At 39.3% G+C, this 23391-nt stretch overlaps 1 protein-coding gene across 11 annotated transcripts in view; it reads left to right on the plus strand.

The window, feature by feature from the left end:
• ARK2N (arkadia (RNF111) N-terminal like PKA signaling regulator 2N) overlaps positions 1 to 23391 on the plus strand; it is a 100664-nt gene that overhangs the window by 61083 nt on the left and 16190 nt on the right. For 9 of the 11 annotated variants that reach the window (XR_012325386.1, XR_012325387.1, XM_033837714.2 and 6 more), the window contains one exon: positions 13334 to 13506. Coding sequence is in view for 9 of the 11 variants with exons in the window: in XM_033837714.2 (XP_033693605.2) it covers positions 13334 to 13506 (173 nt within the window). In the remaining 2 variants the exon portion in view is untranslated. Of the gene's footprint in view, positions 1 to 13333; positions 21466 to 23391 lie in introns of those variants that run through there. The other 2 variants (XM_019936991.3, XM_004317662.4) reach the window with 1 other exon arrangement.

A 23391-nucleotide genomic window follows, 5' to 3' on the forward strand; every position in this document is an offset into this window, starting at 1 on the left:
TCCACAATCAACTTGATATACCCTGCATCTGTGGAATACCTGAATAGACAACGAATCATCCCAAATTAAGGAGCCCTGTGGATGAAAGGCTCTTGGTGCTGCAGCCAGGACTCAGTGCTGTGCCTCTGAGGTGGGAGAGCCAACTTCAGGACACTGGTCCACAAGAGGCCTCCCAGCTGCACATAATATCAAACAAAAATCTCCGAGAGATCTCCATCTCAACGCCAGCACCCAGCTTCACTCAACGACCAGCAAGCTACAGTGCTGGACATCCTATGCCAAACAACTAGCAAGACAGGAACACAACCCCGCCCATTAGCAGAGAGGCTGCCCAAAATCATAGTAAGTCTACAGACACCCCAAAACACACCACCAGACGTGGACCTGCCCACCAGAAAGACAAGATCCAGCCTCATCCACCAGAACACAGGCCCTAGTCCCCTCCACCAGGAAGCCTACACAACCCACTGAACCAACCTTAGCCACTGGGGACAGACACAAAAAACAACAGGAACTACGAACCTTCAGCCTGCAAAAAAGGAGACCCCAAACACAGTAAGATAAGCAAAATGAGAAGACAGAAAAACACAGAGCAGATGAAGGAGCAAGATAAAAACCCACCAGACCTAACAAATGAAGAGGAAATAGGCAGTCTACCTGAAAAAGAATTCAGAATAATGATAGTAAGGTTGATCCGAAATCTTGGAGATAGAATGGACAATAGAATGGACAAATTGCAAGAATCAGTTAACAAGGACCTAGAAGAACTAAAGATGAAGCAAGCAACGATGAACAACACAATAAATGAAATTAAAAGTACTCTAGATGGGATCAATAGCAGAATAACTGAGGCAGAAGAACGGATAAGTGACCTGGAAGATAAAATAGTGGAAATAACTACTGCAGAGCAGAATAAAGAAAAAAGAATGAAAAGAACTGAGGACAGCCTCAGAGACCTCTGGGACAACATTAAACGCACCAACATTCGAATTATAGGGGTTCCAGAAGAAGAAGAGAAAAAGAAAGGGACTGAGAAAATATTTGAAGAGATTATAGTTGAAAACTTCCCTAATATGGGAAAAGAAATCGTTAATCAAGTCCAGGAAGCACAGAGAGTCCCATACAGGATAAATCCAAGGAGAAATACGCCAAGACACATATTAACCAAATTGTCAAAAATTAAATACAAAGAAAACATATTAAAAGCAGCAAGGGAAAAACAACAAATAACACACAAGGGACTCCCCATAAGGTTAACAGCTGATCTTTCAGCAGAAACTCTGCAAGCCAGAAGGGAGTGGCAGGACATATTGAAAGTGTTGAAGGAGAAAAACCTGCAACCAAGATTACTCTACCCAGCAAGGATCTCATTCAGATTTGATGGAGAAATTAAAAACTTTACAGACAAGCAAAAGCTGAGAGAGTTCAGCACCACCAAACCAGCTCTACAACAACTGCTAAAGGAACTTCTCTAGGCAAGAAACACAAAAGAAGGAAAGGACCTACAATAACGAACCCAAAACAATTAAGAAAATGGGAATAGGAACACACATATCAATAATTACCTTAAATGTAAATGGACTAAATGCTCCCACCAAAAGACACAGATTGGCTGAATGGATACAAAAACAAGACCCTTATATATGCTGTCTACAAGAGACCCACTTCAGACCTAGAGACACATACAGACTGAAAGTAAGGGGATGGAAAAAGGTATTTCATGCAAATGGAAACCAAAAGAAAGCTGGAGTAGCAATTCTCATATCAGACAAAATAGACTTTAAAACAAAGACTATTAGAAGAGACAAAGAAGGACACTACATAATGATCAAGGGATCGATCCAAGAAGAAGATACAACAATTGTAAATATTTATGCACCCAACATAGGTGCACCTCAATACATAAGGCAAATACTGACAACCATAAAAGGGGAAATCGACAGTAACACATTCATAGTAGGGGACTTTAACACCCCACTTTCACCAATGGACAGATCATCCAAAATGAAAATAAATAAGGAAACACAAGCTTTAAATGATACATTAAACGAGATGGAGTTAATTGATATTTATAGGACATTCCATCCAAAAACAACAGAATACACATTTTTCTCAAGTGCTCATGGAACATTCTCCAGGATAGATCATATCTTGGGTCACAAATCAAGCCTTGGTAAGTTTAAGAAAATTGAAATTGTATCAAGTATCTTTTCTGACCACAACGCCATGAGACTAGATATCAATTACAGGAAAAGATCTGTAAAAAATACAAACACATGGAGGCTAAACAATACACTACTTAATAATGAAGTGATCACTGAAGAAATCAAAGAGGAAATCAAAAAATACCTAGAAACAAATGACAATGGAGACACAACGACCCAAAACCTGTGGGATGCAGCAAAAGCAGTTCTAAGGGGGAAGTTTATAGCAATACAAGCCCACCTTAAGAAGCAGGAAACATCTCGAATAAACAACCTAACCTTGCACCTCAAGCAATTAGAGAAAGAAGAACAAAAAAACCCCAAAGCTAGCAGAAGGAAAGAAATCATAAAAATCAGATCAGAAATAAATGAAAAAGAAATGAAGGAAACAATAGCAAAGATCAATAAAACTAAAAGCTGGTTCTTTGAGAAGATAAACAAAATAGATAAACCACTAGCCAGACTCATTAAGAAAAAAAGGGAGAAGACTCAAATCAATAGAATTAGAAATGAAAAAGGAGAGGTAACAACTGACACTGCAGAAATAAAAGAGATCATGAGAGATTACTACAAGCAACTCTATGCCAATAAAATGGACAATCTGGAAGAAATGGACAAATTCTTAGAAATGCACAACCTGCCAAGACTGAATCAGGAAGAAATAGAAAATATGAACAGACCAATCACAAGCACTGAAATTGAAACTGTGATTAAAAATCTTCCAACAAAGAAAAGCCCAGGACCAGATGGCTTCACAGGCGAATTCTATCAAACATTTAGAGAAGAGCTAACACCTATCCTTCTCAAACTCTTCCAAAATATAGCAGAGGGAGGAACACTCCCAAACTCCTTCTACGAGGCCACCATCACCTTGATACCAAAACCAGACAAGGATGTCACAAAGAAAGAAAACTACAGGCCAATATCACTGATGAACATAGATGCAAAAATCCTCAACAAAATACTAGCAAACAGAATCCAACAGCACATTAAAAGGATCATACACCATGATCAAGTGGGGTTTATTCCAGGAATGCAAGGATTCTTCAATATACGCAAATCTATCAATGTGATAAACCATATTAACAAACTGAAGGAGAAAAACCATATGATCATCTCAATAGATGCAGAGAAAGCTTTTGACAAAATTCAACACCCATTTATGATAAAAACCCTGCAGAAAGTAGGCATAGAGGGAACTTTCCTCAACATAATAAAGGCCATATATGACAAGCCCACAGCAAACATCATCCTCAATGGTGAAAAACTGAAAGCATTTCCACTAAGATCAGGAACAAGGCAAGGTTGCCCACTCTCACCACTCTTATTCAACATAGTTTTGGAAGTTTTAGCCACAGCAATCAGAGAAGAAAAGGAAATAAAAGGAATCCAAATCGGAAAAGAAGAAGTAAAGCTGTCACTGTTTGCAGATGACATGATCCTATACATAGAGAACCCTAAAGATGCTACCAGAAAACTACTAGAGCTAATCAATGAATTTGGTAAAGTGGCAGGATACAAAATTAATGCACAGAAATCTCTGGCATTCCTATATACTAATGACGAAAAAGCTGAAAGTGAAATCAAGAAAACACTCCCATTTACCATTGCAACAAAAAGAATAAAATATCTAGGAATAAACCTACCTAAGGAGACAAAAGATCTGTATGCAGAAAATTATAAGACACTGATGAAAGAAATTAAAGATGATACAAATAGATGGAGACATATACCATGTTCTTGGATTGGAAGAATCAACATTGTGAAAATGACTCTACTACCGAAAGCAATCTATAGATTCAATGCAATCCCTATCAAACTACCACTGGCATTTTTCACAGAACTAGAACAAAAAATTTTGCAATTTGTATGGAAACACAAAAGACCCCGAATAGCCAAAACAATCTTGAGAACGAAAGAAGGAACTGGAGGAATCAGGCTCCCAGACTTCAGACTATACTACAAAGCTACAGTTATCAAAACGGTATGGTACTGGCACAAAAACAGAAAGATAGATCAATGGAACAGGATAGAAAGCCCAGAGATAAACCCACGCACATATGGTCAACTTATCTTTGACAAAGGAGGCAGAAATGTACCGTGGAGAAAGGACAGCCTATTCAATAAGTGGTGCTGGGAAAACTGGACAGCTACATGTAAAAGTATGAAGTTAGATCACTCCCTAACACCATACACAAAAATAAGCTCAAAATGGATTAAAGACCTAAATGTAAGGCCAGAAACTATCAAACTCTTAGAGGAAAACATAGGCAGAACACTCTATGACATAAATCACAGCAAGATTCTTTCTGACCCACCTCCTAGAGTAATGGAAATAAAAACAAGAGTAAACAAATGGGACCTAATGAAACTTAAAAGCTTTTGCGCAGCAAAGGAAACCATGAAGAAGACCAAAAGACAACCCTCAGAATGGGAGAAAATATTTGCAAATGAAGCAACTGACAAAGGATTGATCTCCAAAATTTATAAGCAGCTCATGCAGCTTAATAACAAAAAAACAAACAACCCAATCCAAAAATGGGCAGAAGACCTAAATAGACATTTCTCCAAAGAAGATATACAGAGTGCCAACAAACACATGAAAGAATGCTCAACATCACTAATCATGAGAGAAATGCAAATCAAAACTACAATGAGATATCATCTCACACCAGTCAGAATGGCCATCATCAAAAAATCTAGAAACAATAAATGCTGGAGAGGGTGTGGAGAAAAGGGAACCCTCTTACACTGTTGGTGGGAATGTAAATTGATACAGCCACTGTGGAGAACAGTATGGAGGTTCCTTAAAAAGCTACAAATAGAACTACCATATGACCCAGCAATCCCACTACTGGGCATATACCCTGAGAAAACCATAATTCAAAAAGAGTCATGTACCAAAATGTTCATTGCAGCTCTATTTACAATAGCCCAGAGATGGAAACAACCTAAGTGTCCATCATCGGATGAATGGATAAAGAAGATGTGGCACATATATACAATGGAATATTACTCAGCCATAAAAAGAGACGAAATTGAGCTATTTGTAATGAGGTGGATAGACCTAGAGTCTGTCATACAGAGTGAAGTAAGTCAGAAAGAGAGAGACAAATACCGTATGCTAACACATATATATGGAATTTAAAAAAAAAAAAAAATGTCATGAAAAACCTAGGGGTGAAACAGGAATAAAGACACAGACTTACTAGAGAATGGACTTGAGGCTATGGGGAGGGGGAAGTGTAAACGGTGACAAAGCGATAAAGAGGCATGGACATATATACACTACCAAACGTAAGGTAGATAGCTAGTGGGAAGCAGCCGCATAGCACAGGGAGATCAGCTCGGTGCTTTGTGACCGCCTGGAGGGGTGGGATAGGGAGGGTGGGAGGGAGGGAGACGCAAGCGGGAAGAGATATGGGAATATATGTATATATATAACTGATTCATTTTGTTGTGAAGCTGAAACTAACATACCATTGTAAAGCAATTATACTCCAATAAAGATGTTAAAAAAATAAAAAAAAAAAAAAAAAAAAAAAGATACAGTCCTAAGAATTAGTTGCAGCCCTCTCAGAGGTATACCTGAGGAACATTTAACACACACACATATATACACAACAAAATCTAGTCTTTGGAAAAATCTGTATTCTATGTAGAATTTTTCTCCTATGCCACAAGAGTTAAGTTGTGATTTCCTCAAGTAGGTATATAACATAGTATCTTACCTTATTTTTAGATCTGATTTTAATCTTTGGTTAGGAAGGTAATAAAACATTCACCAGCATTCTTCTGTTACTTATTTAAAAGGTGAATTTAGGAGTGGAGAGTGGGGGCAAAATAGACATGCACATAAATTGAGGATCCTTCTTCTAATGAGAACTGATTATACTTTCTGAAAGCATTTTTTAGTTAAACAATTGGAACTTTAAGTATGTAGATTTAAGTCATAATTTAACATGCCATCTCCCCAGAAGTGGCTAATTCTCTGTCAGAACTAGTATTGTCCCAGCACTTCATCCTCTATCCTATATTTATGCTGTAAGTATGCCTGTATAGCTGCTTCCTTTTTTCTTTCTAAATGGTTATTTCCCCTATTCTGGTGGGAAAGAATTTTCATTCTTTAATCTTTCCTTTACCTCATTCTTTTTTCTCCTTTTTTCTGCCTTAGTCAAAAACTTTTTCCTATGAAGTTCTCTTTCATTTCCCCATCTATTTCCTTCAAGCTGACTTATCCATGAGATGAAGAAGATAGAACTCTTGTTTTCTTCCTTTACTTCATTATATGTTTGTCATTATTTTATTTCAGCATTATATAAGTATAGAAGACATTATTATATTTTTAAGCCCCATGCCAAGATCTTTGTAGAATATTACAGTATTTTTCATTTCAGACTGTGTACTATAAAACTTATTCTGCATATTGACTGATAGATTGATGTAGGTAAATTATCGTCAGTTGATGTAGGTAAATTATCGTCAGTTGATGTAGGTAAATTATCGTCAGTTGTAACATTATCCAGTTACCAACTTCCTCTTGACTTACTTTTCAAATTTTAACTCAGTGTTACTCATGTGTTCCTATTCAAGTAGGAAAGAATAGGTTATAACCTGTGCTGTCTTGTCTAATCTCTTACTCTGTTCTGAGACATATCAGTGATATGGTCCAGTTCTCTATTAACTCCTACCGACTCTCCCTTCTTTATTGTCTCCTTGTGCCTAGAAATGTTACAGAGTGAGCTACCCTTCTTTTCAGATTCTTTGTTAAACTTTCCTTCCATAATGATATCTTGAGCTTCTTTTTCTACAAATATTTTTGTTATCTGGAGTTGAAATTACTATATTTCTATTGAAACTTGGAAATTTAAATTCCAAGTTTCTCTCACCTCCAGCACACACACATGCACACCGATTATCTCTAGTACACCCTTCTCTGAACTTGTTAAAGTCTTTTATCCAGATTGTCATTTTACCCTATAAACATCTTTGTTTCACTCTTAACTAAGTCAAGTGACTTTGGGTACATTTTAAATAACATGCTATAACATTACTTTCAAGGACTTTTTCATACAGGTTCTGAAGCATAAAGATGTGTTTTTTTGGTTTTTTAAATTCTGATCCTTTAATTTGAATCCTGGAGAAATCATATCTTGGAGGTGACAGATCTATCTTGAAATCTCAGTGGTGGTTAATAACTGTCCATAAAATGGAATGTAGAGTTGACAAATTCTGTTGGAGTACTTTGAATGGACTCTTGTATCATTTTGAGGGGATCTTTTATTTTGGCCCTTGGGTCTAGGACTGAGCAGGATCTCACTGACTCTGCTGTGTCTTTCTGAAAAATTTTTCAGCAGTTTCTTTAGAAGAAGCATGATAATCTTTCAAACATTGAGATTAAAAAGCTGAGAAGTGGGACTTCCCTGGTGGCGCAGTGGTTGGGAATCCGCCTGCCAATGCAGGGGACACGGGTTCGAGCCCTGGTCTGGGAAGATCCCGCGTGCTGCGGAGCAACTAAGCCCGTGTGCCACAACTACTGAGCCTGTGTGCCACAGCTACTGAGGCCTGCATGCCTAGAGCCCGTGCTCCACAACAAGAGAGGCCACTGCAATGAGAAGTGCACCGCAACAAAGAGTAGCCCCTGCTCACTGCAGCTAGAGGGCCCGCGCGCAGCAACAAAGACCCAAAGAATAAATAAATAAATAAAAAAAAATTTAAAAAAAGCTGAGAAGCAGGTGGGGGGAGAGCCTTTCTTGTTGGTTGCTTCAGAATTGCCCCTTTAGCTGCCTGTATCTCATCTGGAATTTATTTCTTTTACAGGTCTAGGGTTGCAGTTATGAAGTATTGATGGGCTTCTGGCAGGGTTATCGCTTGGAAGAAGGTTTTAGGTTTTGATCCACATCTTTTTGTTCTAATTCGATTTGCATGCATAGATGTTTTGTTTGGATTTAGTTGTCCTGTTCTTATTTTTCCTTTTGGTATTCTACCTTGTGGGCTTTCTGAGAGCTTTAAAAAACTCAGACTTGGTTCTTGAGTTGTTCTTTTTGGGACTGTGGTTGCTCTGACTTGGGTTTGGGTGCCATTTTTCCATATTGGAAGCATTCCGGTTTGTTGACCTTTATATCAGTAATTCTAGTTGTGATGTGCCTCTTTTTTCTTTTTTTGTTAAACAGTTGTTTTTCTTTTCTTGCATGCTAACATCTTCCCCTGCTCTTTTCTTTTAGATTTTGGTATGTTCACTTAGCTTCTGTGTTTCTTCTAGTCATAGACTAGAAGGGCATGCCTGCCTAACTAATGGTTGAATGCATCTTTTATGGCTGCCTTGGATTGCTGTGATGAACTCCTGTCATTACCTAGATGTCATTTCTAGGTGTTAATTTTTGGACAGTCCAGTTTCACAAGATGCTCTTTGCCAGTGAGGTGGAGACTTTTCCATCATCTCTAGTTCTTCTGTGCCCGCTTAATTTTGCCATAAGTTTTAACTTATGACCCTGTTGCTAATATTTTTCTTTATCCTTGTTCCATTTTCCTTCTTTTCTTCTGCAAGCTTCATTGGTAATTGCCCTAGGAAGATGAATGCATGTATCTTTATGTCATGGAACTGTGCTGAAACAGTTCTTTCAGTACCTGTTCTCTGAAGCTTTTATGAATAATCAGACCCTTACCTCCTTTCACATGGTCCTATGGTCCATTGGTTAATGTTGGTTCACCCTTCTTCAGAAGAATTGCTGTGGGGAGTCTTTAGCATTTAAGACTGATTGCTGCTTAGAACCAATTGCTAACATTAACCCTAAAAAAAGCAAGGGAGGCAGATTAGCATTTCCCTGAAGCTACAAGAATTCACTCTACCTTCAGTTAGGAAAAATAAGTAGGAATGTTATCTAAGAGGTCACCTTCAGAATCTGTAAATGAGAGCAAAAATGATTAATTTTTAATGTTGTTTTCTTAGAATAGTAGGTTAACTGTATCAACAGCTGATCATCAGAGCCTGCCCTCTTTTTGTGTTTTTCTTCCTTTCTACTCTGAAGTCTCCTTTTTTTGGTTTTAATATATGAAGAGCAGGAAATTATTCTATCAAAACTTACTGTTTATAAATAGTGGATGGGGGGGGCGGTCTATGGAAGTGAGGCCTAAGCAGTTTTTCTTGGTTATAATACTCAAAATGTGACTCTAGTTGTGCAAACCTATTGCCAGTCATATGCAGATTAAATGCTTTGTGAGAAAAAAGCTGGTGTCTGCACTAGAATCTGATTGGACCAATTATAAAACAGCTGAGTTTGTTCCCACCCCATATCTTTCATAATAGAAAAAGGATATGTGATAGTACATGAAACTGTGCTTTGTTAGTTGCCTTAACAAAATTTTGAGCCTCTCACATCCTTCTTTAGAGGGCATCTCTGTAGGGCTTATAACAATTGTTGTAGTCGCATTTCCTCCTGAAATTTTTTCCCCCTCTGCATCTGGTATAAGTTATTCTGTAATGTACCATCTTATAAAATAGGACTCAACCTTTTTTCCCCTGTACTTAAAAAAAAATGTGTTGAAAGTCTTGTTCTGTCCTCATCCATCTCCTAGCTACCATTTTATTCAAGGTGGCTGAAGTCATTAAATCATAAAAAAAAATTTGAATGTTTTATTGGCTTATAACACACACAGAAAAGTAATAAGTGTACGCTTTAGCTTTTGTACCCATACCCAAGTAACCAGCTCTCAGATTAAGAAACAGAAGTCCCTCTTGGCTCCACCTTGCCCTCTGTAACCACTATCCTGACTTCTAACAGGATAGCTTTGCCTGTATTCAGAATCTTACTAACATTCCTGACAGATGCCCCAGCAACTGCTTGAATGTTTAAAAGGCAGATTTTCTATTTTGTAGTGGCTGTAATTGTTGTGTAGTAATGATCATCCAAAAGTTGCCTTCTAGAAACTGATTCATGGTTGTTATTCTGCTCTCAAGATCTCTGTACTGGTGAAGGAGCTGCCTTCCATGATGATTCTCACTTCTCTGGCAATTGCCCTTCCAGTTGCAGTTAATAGGAGACAGGAAAGCTTTTGACCAAAGATAGGATCATCACATTCTCCAGAGAATCTAAAATTTTGAAGAGAAACAGACTAAGGATTGGGGCTTGAGTCAAATGAGTGAGGCCAAGTTGTTCCAGCATCATTAGGTTCTTTGAGGTACTCAAGTAAAGGTGCTTTTCCAGTAAATTTTCTTTTTTGCTTAAAGTAGCCCAATTTGGTTTCCAGTAACTGGAACTATTTATAACCTCTTTCAACCATTCCTCATTAGTAAATACCATCTCTAAACCTCTTACTCTCCTACTCTGGACACTTTCTAGAATCTGCTTTGCTCTTTATTGTATTACCCGCAGGGGCTAGGCAGTTCCCCTTACAGTCAAACATAGTGTATAGTAAGTACTTCGGGAGCAGTCTGAGAAAGACATAGTTGGAAATAAACTCCCCAGTGGAGACCTGATTTTGTTCTGGTTCCATGTTTTACTTTCTTAAGACCCTGGGCAGTTGTCTTTTGGTTTTGGTTTTCTCTTCTGTAAAATGGGAAGATTGGATTAGATCCCTTTTAAAGCTACTACCTGATGTCCTGATGTTACATTGTATGATTACTTAAGGAGCAGTGCAGAGTAACAGTTGGGACTAAATACTGCTTTTATTTCAGAGTTATTTCTAGGAATTCTGTCAATGATTACATTGACTTTTTTTGGTAGTCATTCATTCCCTGATTTTTCTAAGTTTCTAACCAACTTTACTTCAATTACTACTTGACAGATGAGCTTTTGAGCAGCTTTATATTTTTAAATTGGTGGTCTGGGCCTGTCTTTGCACTCTGCTGACTCTTGCCGTGTTTTGCCTTACTGAATTTAATACACACATTTGTAAAGCAACAACATGATGTGGAAAGCATTGGACCAGAAATCAGACTTGGCCTGAAGTTCCTTTGCCTATACTTTCAAACAGTATGACCCTGGGCAAGTCATGTAACCTCTTTAACCCTCAGTTTCCCTGTCAGAGTATGGATAAGAACTTCCACATCTACCTCATAGGTCTGTCAGGCATGTCAGATGAGGAGAAACTGCTTAATAATCTTAGTATTCTGTTGTCATCAGTCATCAAAACCATTCCTTTAAAATGTTGGATGGGGCTTCCCTGGTGACGCAGTGGTTGAGAGTCCGCCTGCCGATGCAGGGGACACGGGTTCGTGCCCCGGTCTGGGAAGATCCCACTTGCCGCAGAGCGGCTGGGCCCGTGAGCCATGGCCGCTGAGCCTGCGCGTCCGGAGCCTGTGCTCCGCAACGGGAGAGGCCACAACAGTGAGAGGCCCGCGTACCACAAAAAAAATAAAATGTTGGATGGACTCCTTTGGCTGACGTTTTTCCGTGACTACTCGGTCATTTAATCTGAGTGTATTTAAGGGGTGGACAGATTTGGATTAGACTTTGGACTTGTTTTTCTTTTTTTTTTTAAAGGTTTAATTTTATGTATTTTTGGCTGCGTTGGGTCTTCGTTGCTGCACTCGGGCTTTCTCTAGTTGAGGCGAGCGGGGGCTACTCTTTGTTGTGGTGCACAGGCTTCTCATTGCAGTGGCTTTTCTTGTTGCGGAGCACGGGCTCTAGGCGCATGGGCTTCAGTAGTTGCAGCACACGGGCTCAGTAATCGTGGCACACAGGCTCTAGAGTGCAGGCTTAGTAGTTGTGGCGCACTGGCTTAGTTGCTCTGTGGCATGTGGGATCTTCCTGGACCAGGGATTGAACCTGTGTCCCTTGCATTGGCAGGCGGATTCTTATCCACTGCACCACCAGGGAAGTCCCTGTGTGTCTTATTTTAATGCTTTTTACTAGCTAATCTTTGAAAATATGGTCGCCTCTGGGTTAGTAGCTACTCTTAGCCCATTTCTGAAAAGATGATGGCTCTCTGGTACTGTAACAAATCTGCAGTCTACCCCTACTCTGGCCTCAAGGGATCTGTTTTTCGGCACCTCTCTTGGTAAGGGAGTCATTTTCAGGCTAGCCTTTGTAGGAGCAGGGCCTCTTTCCATAAGCCTAAGGGTCCTTAAGGGCAGTTCTGCAGCTAAACCTTGTCTGTTGTTACTCTAATGTTTTCTTTTGAACCTATAGGTTCAGGTAGCCTGGGGTCGAAGCTGGAGTTCTTAAGTGATTCAGCATCACTCATCGTATACATGTTGTCAGAACAGCTGCTCACGATCCATTGTAGTAGTTTGTGTGATTAGAATCATGCCACTTGTCACTTCACACATATGCTGCAGGGAGACAGGTCTATAATTTACATATGTGGACCTCAGGAGCAGTGATAACTTGAGCTGCCTGCCTTCCTCTCATATGAATCAAAACTTACTCAGTGGTTCATCCTGGAGGTTCACAGTTCTATCATTTGACTGCAATGTGGAATTCAATATGTAGGTATTTCTGAAACAGTTCTCTCCCGATCAGTGAACTCATGAGATTTGTCAGCAAGGCAGTTCTGTCCCTCTTATAGGATACTTTTAGAGAATCTAAACTGAGTACTTCAGCCTTGTTATTTTCACTGAAGCATAAGTGGTTGTGATGAACTAGCCAGGTGTTTCTCTTGTCACCTTCAGGTTGAGGGAAATTGATCTTTAACTCATGACCTAGTACTTAAAGATGTTTAGACATCTAATCTGTAAAAGGGGTATTACTACTTCTGTTTTTGTAAGTACTATTAACAAATATGGCACAGAACTTATTTTAAGAACAAGTTTCACTTGTATTTCTTACTGTTTCATTAGCTCAGACTAAGATTGTCTGGGCATCTTAATTTTGCTCAGGATTTATATGCTGCCCTATCCTGAAGACCCCAGGAGCTTAAATGAATTCAGAGAAGCATCATCTTATCCATTTTCAGTACAGATCTAGACGTAACTCAGGACTTTGTGGCTGAGACAAAAATCTTGGCATTTTTAAGGCTAAACTGAGAGAGGTGGGGAGACAGACCAGACATGGAGGGAAGGAGGAAGAGGGGGAGGGATATTGGTTATGGGTTTGATGAACTTGCATAGTAGGTTTATCTCAGTACAACTGAAGCCATTTTGCCTTCTGTAGGATTAACCATGCTTTTGCTCTTCATTTCAATTTCAGGTGTGTTCATCCTCGAGGAGGTGTGATTCAGAGTGTTTCTTCATGGAAGCACGGCTCTGGCACGCAGTATGTTAGCACCCGGCAAACACAGTCATGGACTGCTGTGACTCCCCAGCAGACTTGGGCGTCACCTGCAGAAGTTGTTGACCTTACATTGGATGAGGATAGCAGACGTAAATACCTACTGTAATGCAATGTCACTGTGTTTCCTCTGCACTGTTCCCTTCCACTTACTCCTCCTCCTCTTTGTGACATGGAAGTTCATTGTCATAGCTTCAGCTTCAGAAGCTGTTTGTGGCATTTGTATAATTGAAACTCATGGAAAATTGCCCCCTTCCCTTTTTTTTTTTTTAAATTAAAAGAAGTCACTTAGGAAAGTAACTTATCACAGAGAAAAGAATTTCTTCTTTCCCTCAGTAGGAATCTGAGAATGATGAATTTTATTAGACAACTTCATTTTACTTGGTGACTTTCAATCTTAGGAAACTGCCTTCCTTTTAGAATGATATTTTAATTACCAGGTGAAATGGATTTCAGTTTTTGAATCTTGTATTTATTTTTCTGTGTAATAAAATTAATATGTAGACTTGACCACTGTCAGCCCACCCATTGGCACTCCTACCTTAGGGCATTTGCACACATATTAGTCAGTTCCTTTTTGGCACCTAGTAGGGCATGTGCATTGAAAACCTGTCCTTAAAAATAGAAGACAGAAGTGTTACTTCTCTTTTAGCTTAAGTCTTCTGCCTTTTTTCCTGACTTTGCTCCTGGCTGAATTCCCACAACACAAATAATTGACATGACCCTTTGTGTTTATAAATACTGCTAAGGTGACTTAGTTGATCTCCTTGTTGCAATAATTCATAACTCTGGAAAATATCTCCTTGTGAGGTAGAGGCATTTCAGATAGATACCCCACCATGAGGTTTGGGCATCTGAGGAGAGTATTGAGAGATCCCTTTTCTCCCCCTGGTTTGTTCAAATAATGGGAGAAACATAGAACCTGTTACTTAGGTAGAATATGAAAAGTTGTGTGGCTTCTAAGGCTTTGGGCACTTGAAAAATCTGAGAGGGCAGTGCCGCCTTCTGTAGCTGGTCTCTCTGTAAAGGATGTAATGACAACTGTTTGATACTTGAGCTGAAGTTGACCTGTTGCTATATTTGGGTATTTTTCTCCTCTACCTTCTAAAAGTGGAAAATTCAAAATACATCATAAGAAACCAGATGCAAAACACATTAATGGCCCTGTAGGTTTTATAGTATCTAACAGGAATAACAAAGGGTAGTAGGAGCATCAGGGAATTCAGGAAATGCCGGTGTTGGAGTTTTGTGGCATTAGTTACTACCTTTTTTACTATAACATTGTAGTTACTAGTGAATTATTTTACAAGCAATACCTAGAATTAGAACACTATGTACTGTGCACAGGGAGGAGTGAAGTAATGCTGGCTTAGAAGACCTCACTTTTTGTTTTTCCACAGTTTTTGTCTGCTTTTTTGTTTGCTTTTGTTTCCATTTTTACCATATAATGGGGCTCTAGCCCTTTGCCTCCCTTCCCAAATGCCTTGGCGGCTCTTCCTTATCATACGAGCATGAGAACGACCATTTTCAGTTTCCACTCAGCGGACACACATTTATACCAAGTGCCTGTTCTGCCTAAGGCGCTGTGGTGGTGCTGTGGGGCTGCTGCGGAGAACAGGACACCCACCGCATGTGCGTGCGTCCGGCTGCCTGGTTCCAGCTGCCTGGCCTTGTCTCCTGTGTGTGTAAAGACTCGCTTATTTCTTTACCCTTCCTGCTGCTTTAGTTCGTCCATACACCTCTCCATGGGAATGTATTTAAGCATGTGTTCTTTCACCTTCTCTGATAACATCGCACTTGATCTGGCCTCTGTTCTTCATCAACTTTTTATTTTCCTATCATTCTACTTTTAATAGATCAGGCTTTTAAAGAGATCTTGAATCTCCAGTTTTAGCACCTCATGTCTCAAGTCTCTCACGTGGCCACAATTCTAGACAAAAACCAAAGACCCAGAGGCCAGAGCGAAATAGGACCTTCTGCACATTCACTACTGGTGTATCCTTGGACCTTCACATTTTACTTTAGGATTAATTTATTGAATTTTACTGTTACACGTTGTTTTTGACTTGAATTAAAATGCTAGACAGAGCAGAAATGTACAATTTCTGGTCTATATTTTCCAGGAAAATCATTGGGGAAAGAGTAGAGTGGATTCTATGACTTGAAGTTTTTGCAGCTTATTTTCCCCCCACTATCAGGGCAGAGCCCCATTTTAAAGAACATTTTTGCATTACCTGTTCTTATGTTAGCAGTATGTTTTGTCCAATTCCGTATAGCAGGGGATTTCCCAGGGCATATTTTCTTTAGTCCCTAACAGTCATCCTCTAACGAGAATTCTTTGGGTGTGCTGTGTGCACTGTGGGTTGGGAGTGGAGAGCGGAGTTGTAACCAAGCTCTTTTCTGGCCTTTTGCTTTTATATTGGGTTACACTTTGCCCTCACCTGTCCCTTTTCCAGCACCCTATCTGGCTTGATGCACCAGAACAAAAATTAATATGCAAAAAGCGGGGAGGGGAAGGGATGGTAGAGATAGCTTTTCTCCCTACTAGGTTGGGACTTTTCCACCTACTAACTAACTATAGAGAGACTATGTTTCAACTCTTCTTTCATTGCCAGATCCAGGAGAGTAGGGATGTGGTTTCTGGCAAGGTATTAATGATAAAATTCTGTGGTAACAGTGAGAGGCCCACGTACCACAAAAAAAAAAAAAAAAAGAAAAAAAAAATTCTGTGGTAAATTTAAAATTCTGACATTTAAAATTTCTTTTAAGGGGGTCTTTTTAACCAAAGTTTTGCATTTGGTAGCATAGACACTTTATGCTTCACCGTCTCTTCAAAGTAATATCTCCACTAAAATGGTACACTTGGGTCGCAGATTGGTTTTTGGCACTAACTTGGTTAAGTGTCCCCCTTCCCCCAGTTGGAAACCACAGAGCGGTAACTTAGCTATTGCATCAGTACAGCAATATTGATACGTAGCTATTGCTCGCCAGTAGTTGTCTCTTCATTTTGATGGAAGGGGCCGGACTGAATGGACTCCATTATTCGTAACAATTGAGCATCCCATAAATTCTGCTTTTATTATTATCAATTGTGAATATGAACCATCTGATTTGCTAATTTAGTCAATTGTTCATTGTTACTTTTAGCAGATTAGCACCATAGGCAATTTAAAAATGAATTTGTTGCCTGCTTTTTATACTGTGTCACAAGGTTTTTGAAAAAGCTGGGGACACAGTATTGTCTTTCAGTTTAAAGGTTTTTTTTTTTTAAGGCAAAGAGCTCCCCTCCATCCCTGTTTTTCAGTATGTGTATGATGCGACTTCCATGTATATATAAAAATGATTGCGCCCTAACCAAACTTCCTCAGATTGTGCACTGTTTGTTTAAAATAATCACGTATTTTAGTCCAATGCTGTTGTATTTTTTCATTTTATTTAAAACACTACGTACTTCTTATTCTTTTAACAAGTTTTAAAGGGTAGTGATCTTAAAAAAAAATCACTGGATAACTAGGAAATATTTTTGTTGTTTAAAGAGTACAAAGGTCATTGAAGCCTTTTGCTCCTCTTACCGTGAAAATGAAATGTTAGCCATTGTATGGCTAGGAACCAATGCACTTGGTGGTTAACAGATCTGCTGTTGCTGGAGTGTGAGCGTGGACTTGATGCAGTGACGACAAATCATTGCTTAGAATTAATGTTTTAAAATGTGTGACTCTAGTTTTTAAAACAAAATTTGGTTCTTCTTTTCATTATTTAGTTTTTGTTTCCATTTAGTATTTAATGGTCTTTGGAGAAAAAAAAATAATAAAACAGAGTGTTATATATATATTTTTTGGTGCAAGATAAGATTTTCTGTTTTTTGAAATAAGTCTGTAGCATAAAGGTTAAACTATTTTAAGACAAAATAAAATAGAGTGTATTTAAACAAAGATAATTTCTGAGGATTTTTTTTTTCCATCTGCTTCAGTTAATTAGATGGTGCCTGGAGCAGCTCCCAAGTTAGCTTTTGGATGTGAAAGTGAATTATATTTTGTTATCAGATCTTATTGTTAAAGTTCCCTGATTTTTTCCAAGCAACAGCTGTATCCTACTCCTAGAATGTTTTGCAGGTGGCCTTTGGTGTGTTAGATTTAGATAAAAATAGTTTTGCATTAGCTTTCCTGTAGCCCCCACTTCCCTTTCCAGTTAGAACCAGTGAGATTTCAAAGCTGGCGAAAGGCTCCCTAGTGCTAGGCCCCTTTGCTCCTGGGAACAAAACTCAGCTGATAGTTACTTCCCAGAGACCAACGTGCCAGGGTAAGATGCTGTGACTGTGTGCACTTTGCTCGTGGTTGAAGCAAATACAGGGTGTTTCAAAAATAGCCCAAAGAACTTTCCTCCTAATTTGGTTCTATTTTCAGGGTTTTTATTTGGTTATCAAAATGACAGGAACTACTTACTGCGTTAACATCTCATGACTTTTGTAACTTACTTCATGTAAAGGAGAATGAGGAACCAGACAGAGTAAAGCCTGTGTTTATTAAAATATTCACTCCTGGATCTCTTTATGTTCATCAAATTTTTAGTCCTACCTGCACTGGAAAGAGATCTGTTAACAATTAGGAAGTACACTGTTAACAGTTAGGAAGTGTTTTTAGTTTCGGGAAATGGTTCTTTTATACTACTTTGTATCTGAGACCTAGACATGTTAGTGCCTATGAGAAACTTCTTTTCTTGGGCTCTAGAAGAAAATTTTTTGCTTAGGGTCTTGTTTTTGAACGCTTTTGCCCTTGGACGCTGCTTTTGAAGAATAGACAAAGCATGAGTAAGTAAAATAATCTGTGGCTAGTACTTAATCTCATTCTGGCTTCCTCTTTCTATTCTTTGCTGGCTTTTGGCCTTGCCTTCCCTTGTTTGTATGTTTTTCACAGTAGATGACAGCTATTTATAACTTTAGTCCAAACGGAAAAATTACATAAATCTTTACAAAATACATAAACATCTCTTCAGCTCCAATTTTGCAATTGAAGTAAGGTGAATTTCTTCTAGGTTTAGGTTTTGTTTTAACCATTTTGCTGATCTATGGAGTGATCCTGCTAGGTCACTGGTAGGTATGATTTTCTTTACTTTCTTGACTCCGTGTTTGAGAGCAGTGATTTACAGAATTAGAGAAGTTCCTGGGCTATACAGTGGAGCTTTGGCTGGGAGAATATGCCTGGAGCAAAAGAAGGCAGTGTCAAATATTGGAAGGAGCAATGCGCTCAGAAAAAGGTGCAGGTGATGGTCATGAACATGATAGTGATGTGGAAAGAGCATCCATTAGCCCAACAGAGGTTGTAACACTGCTGGCTCAATTCAACTGCCATTGCGCTACTTTGCGGGTAGCATGCCTTCTAGATGGAGATGGCTTTAGGCAAGGATCCCTTTGTGTGATGAGGATTCACCATTTCTTTCTTTCCTTTCTGCCAAGCCTTGAGATCCCATTTGGTAGGTGGATGTTAGTAAAAGATGAGAGCGAGTGCTGGCAGTGAAGTCAACCCTCAGAAAGAAGGTGGTGACAGCAGCTTGTGTGATCTGCTCGTAGATCCTGGCCTTCAGGGTGGGAACACCTCTTGGTTGTAAATTCTGTTGATCTAACTTCTTATTCTTTGGTAAAGGAAACTATTTGGTACCAGTTTTTTCCTTTGTGCTTTGATAATCGACAACTCGAAGGAGTCATTTCTGTTTCCTTCCCGTGGCTGCTCTGTCCTAAGAGTGGGAGGGTGAAGTGTTGTGCACCATTGAGCCCTCACTCTTGTGCTTGAGTCTAAAGCAAGCAAGTGTGACTTTAGGATGGATTTTGGCACCTGCAACAGGAGGGAAATCGGACCAGAGGGTAGAGGGACTGATGTTTAAAAAGCCTGAACCAGAGAGCAGGAGACTCCAGAGAAAGACTGTCTGACCGCTAAGGGATTTGATTTCTACGCCTTAAAATGGAGAATTTCTAAGATTTATTTTCTGAGACTGAAAGACAGGACTGTGTTATTTTAGGGAATAATTCATTGTTCTGCAGAGCCGTCGCTTTTCAGGCAGGAATTGAGGAGAGTGGCTTACTCCAGAAAGCTGTTTAAAGGACTACAGTTCTATCATCTCACTTAAGTTTTGGAAGGCGTTGGATGACTAACGCCCACAAAACCTTGAATTTCTACAAATTCTTTATTTTCAAAGTTTTAAAAGAATATGTATTTCAAAATTTTCACATGGGGGTAAGAAGTGGTACAGATTGTTATCCTGATTTTGCAGATTGGAAGACTGAGAACAGAAGAATAACATATCCAGATTTACATAGCTCGACTTAGCAAGAGTAGATTTTTTCTGTGGTCCAAATTAGGACTTTTTAGCTTTAAGAAAAACAAAGCCTCTTTTTTCCACCTGGTTTTTCCTTCATTGTTATTGCTGCTGATTCTACTTTGTTCTGGCCTGAGAAGAATTGGAAGAAGTCTTCCTGAGAAGGTAATGTTTGATTGGTTCCCTTTTTTCTTGGGCAAGTGGTCACAGATTTAAACATCAGAACCGCACACCTGCATATGCCTCTCAACTCAAGCTCAGGAATGGCCTTGGAAACTTTTCCCGTAGATAGATTCCCTGTCTCATACTTTATGGAACAGGAAAATGTGGATGGTCAGTAAACATAAAAAAGATGCTCAGGCTCACTACTAATTATGGAAATACAAACTTACAGGACACCATTTCACATAGGCAGAATCAGATAAGAATACATTTAAATCCAGTAAGGAGGCAGGACATTGGCAATTCACTTGTCTTCTTGTATGAGCATAATTTGCTACAATTATTTTGGAAAACAGTGGAATTGTCTAGTAAAAAGCTGAATATGTGCATATCTCAAGCTATGGACTGAAGGTTTGGGTTTCCCCTCCCTCCCATTCATATGTTGAAACTCTACTGCCCAGTGTGATGTTATTTGGAGGTAAGGCCCTTGGGAGGTAATTAAGTTTATATGAGATCCTAAGGGCAGAGCCCCCATGATGGGATTAGCACTCTTATTAGAAGAAGAGGAGACATGTAAGACACAGTAAGAAGGCAGCTGTCTGCTAGCCAGAAAGAGGGCTCTCATCCAAATCAGACCATGCTGGCGCCCTGATCTTGGACTTGCAGCCTCCAGAACTGTGAGAGAAAAAAAAAAAAAAAAGCTTGTTGTTTAAGCCACCTACTCTGTAGTATTTTGTTGTGGCAGCCGGAGCTGACTAAGAGACCCATGACCCAGTAGTTACACTATCTGGGATGATACCCGTGAGCAACTTTTAAACTGTTGTGGTAGCCTAGGTAGGGAAGTCATGAAATCAGTTCAGTGTCTGTAAACCATCTTTTGTTTATGTAAGGAAATATTAACAACATAGAAATAACAGGAGACAATATTGTTACATGATACTTTTGTTATATACTGATAAACATCTACACACAAACATGTATGTGTACGTAGGGTCAAGATATAAAATGTATTTTATTTATTTTTACTGTGGGTTGCAGTAAAAAGATATGGAAAGCCCTGGTTCTAGAGAAACTGGTTTACATGCTCAGAAATGTTTAGTGTCATTTTTCCCCATCCTTGGGCTATTTCAACATGGATGTTCATCTATAGGATGGATAAACATTGTGTTTATAGAAGGTGTAGCCACTGTGAAAATTAATGAACTAGAGCAATATTTATACACTTATATTAGTTATATCAACATGGATAAAACTCAACACTGGAGTGGAAAAAAAGCAAGTTGCAGAACCTTACTACATGATGCCATTTACATGAAGTTCAAAAAGACAAAACAATACTACATATTGGTAAAAAAATTGATACACACATAATAAGAGTATAAAGAAATGCATGAGAACAATAAACACCAAATTCAGACTAATGGTTGCCTCTGGAGAGGGAGGTAAGGAGGGGTCACAGGGACTTCAACTTCACTGGCAAAATTTCTTAAGCTGGGTAGTGGGGACACAGATGTATGTTATTATTTGTACCTTTATGTATATCTTAAATATTTCATAATAAAAATTGTTCTCTGTCTCAAGCAGAAGGAATAAAAGCTCTTTATGACGTTCCAGATGATATTAGTGGAAATGAGTAAGATCTGAAGCTGATTCCTTTTAGATGCCCTCAGTACTTTTTGGATATGTCACCATAAGCAACAACAAAAAATAAATTTGATAAATTGGGCTTTAACAAAATTAATTTTGTGCTTCAAAGGATACCATCAAGAAAGTAAAATGACAGCCTGTGGAATTGGGACAAAATATTTGTAAATCCTATATCTGATAAGAGACTTGCATCTAGAATATATAAAAGCTCTTTCAATTCAATAATAAAAGACAAAAAGCCCAATTAAAAAAATCTGAATAGACATGTCTCCAAGGAAGATATACAGCTGGTCAATAACACATGAGAAGATGCTCAACATCATTAGTCATCAGGGAAATGCAAATCCAAACCACAATGAGATATCACTTCACACCTACCGGGATAACTAGAATCAAAAAGTCAAATAACAGCAACTGTTGGTAAGGAAGTAGAGAAATCAGAAGCCTCATACATTGCTGATGGGAATGGTCCAGCCGCTTCAGAAAACAATTTGTTTCTCAAATGGTTAAACGTAGAGTTTCCATGTGACTCAGCCATTCTGTCCCTAGGTATACACCCAAAAGAAATGAAAACATATGTCCACACAAAAACTTGTACACAAATGTTCATAGCAGCAGCATTCATAATACCAAAAGGAGGCAACAGCCCAGATGTCTATCAGCTGATGATGCTTTATGCTACAGCGTGGATGAACCTTGAAAACATATGAAAAAAGCCAGTTACAAAAGACCCCACCACATATTCTTTCGTTTATAGAAAATGTCCAGAATAAACAAATCTATAGGAACAAAGAATAATGATTGCCAGGGGCTGGGGGGAGATGAAAGGAGGGAGTGATTGCTAATGGGTGAGAGGTTTCTTCTTGGGGGGTGAAGAAAATATTCTGAAATTCCATAGTGGTGATGGCGCAGCACTCTGAATTACACATTTTAAAAGGGTGAATTTTATGGTATGTGAATTACATCTAACTAAAGCTGTTACTAAAAAAAATTCCCAATTACCTGAGGGTACCATGCTTTAAGCTGCTAAGACCTTGGCATGAATGGGTGCAGGCACACTGCCGAAAATGGATTTAGATAGTTGGGGCATAATGAAGTTTCAACCCAGCTTTGAAAAGGGACTCAGGAGACCAACATGACAGTAATTGAAGCCAGGCATTACCAACTTTCTCACTGGGTGTGGCCTGCCCTGACCCTGAGATGCAATTTTAGGAGGGGATCTGCCCTCTGTGGAGAGAGGTGTGGCGTGCTGAGGGTGAAGATTTTTCAGAAAGAAACCAACCCTTCCCCACTGAAATGTAAGTGATTGCCCTCAAGGCAAGGTCAGGACCATTTCCTGTGAACTCCTGGGACCTGCCCCTGGTTTTTGCCCAGAAAGTTTACAGCCACCCTGAGAGACCATTCCTGATAGCTGACATCCTGCTAGAGTGGCCCTGACTGCACCGTTTGGGCAGTGAGTCACATGGGGTTAGAGTGGGGTCAGCGTCTCACTAGCTACGCCCCTGCCGCCTGGGAGATTCTGCTTTAACTACTCACACGCTCTCTCGGTTGCCAGCCCCTGAGAGTCGGTGTCACTGCTGAGAGTTTGTGGTGTCCTTCAGGGGTGCTGAGGCAGAAAACACGTTAGGACCTTAGTTTTATGCAGTGCTGGGTAGTACCTCTCCTCTTTCATCCAGTTGGTAATTTTCCACTTCCCAAAGCAGACGGCTGAATTCTACTGCTTAGCTCTTTGGGCTCTTGGCAGAGTACATTCGTTTGTTGTGACATTAAAACTGTATACCATTAAAAATGTGAACCTTTCACTCAGCGGTGAAATATGCAGAATCTTCAGCACAGGCACCAACCAATCAGAATTAGCA

Source organism: Tursiops truncatus, chromosome 13, assembly GCF_011762595.2.
Source record: "Tursiops truncatus isolate mTurTru1 chromosome 13, mTurTru1.mat.Y, whole genome shotgun sequence".
Lineage (NCBI taxonomy): Eukaryota > Metazoa > Chordata > Mammalia > Artiodactyla > Delphinidae > Tursiops > Tursiops truncatus.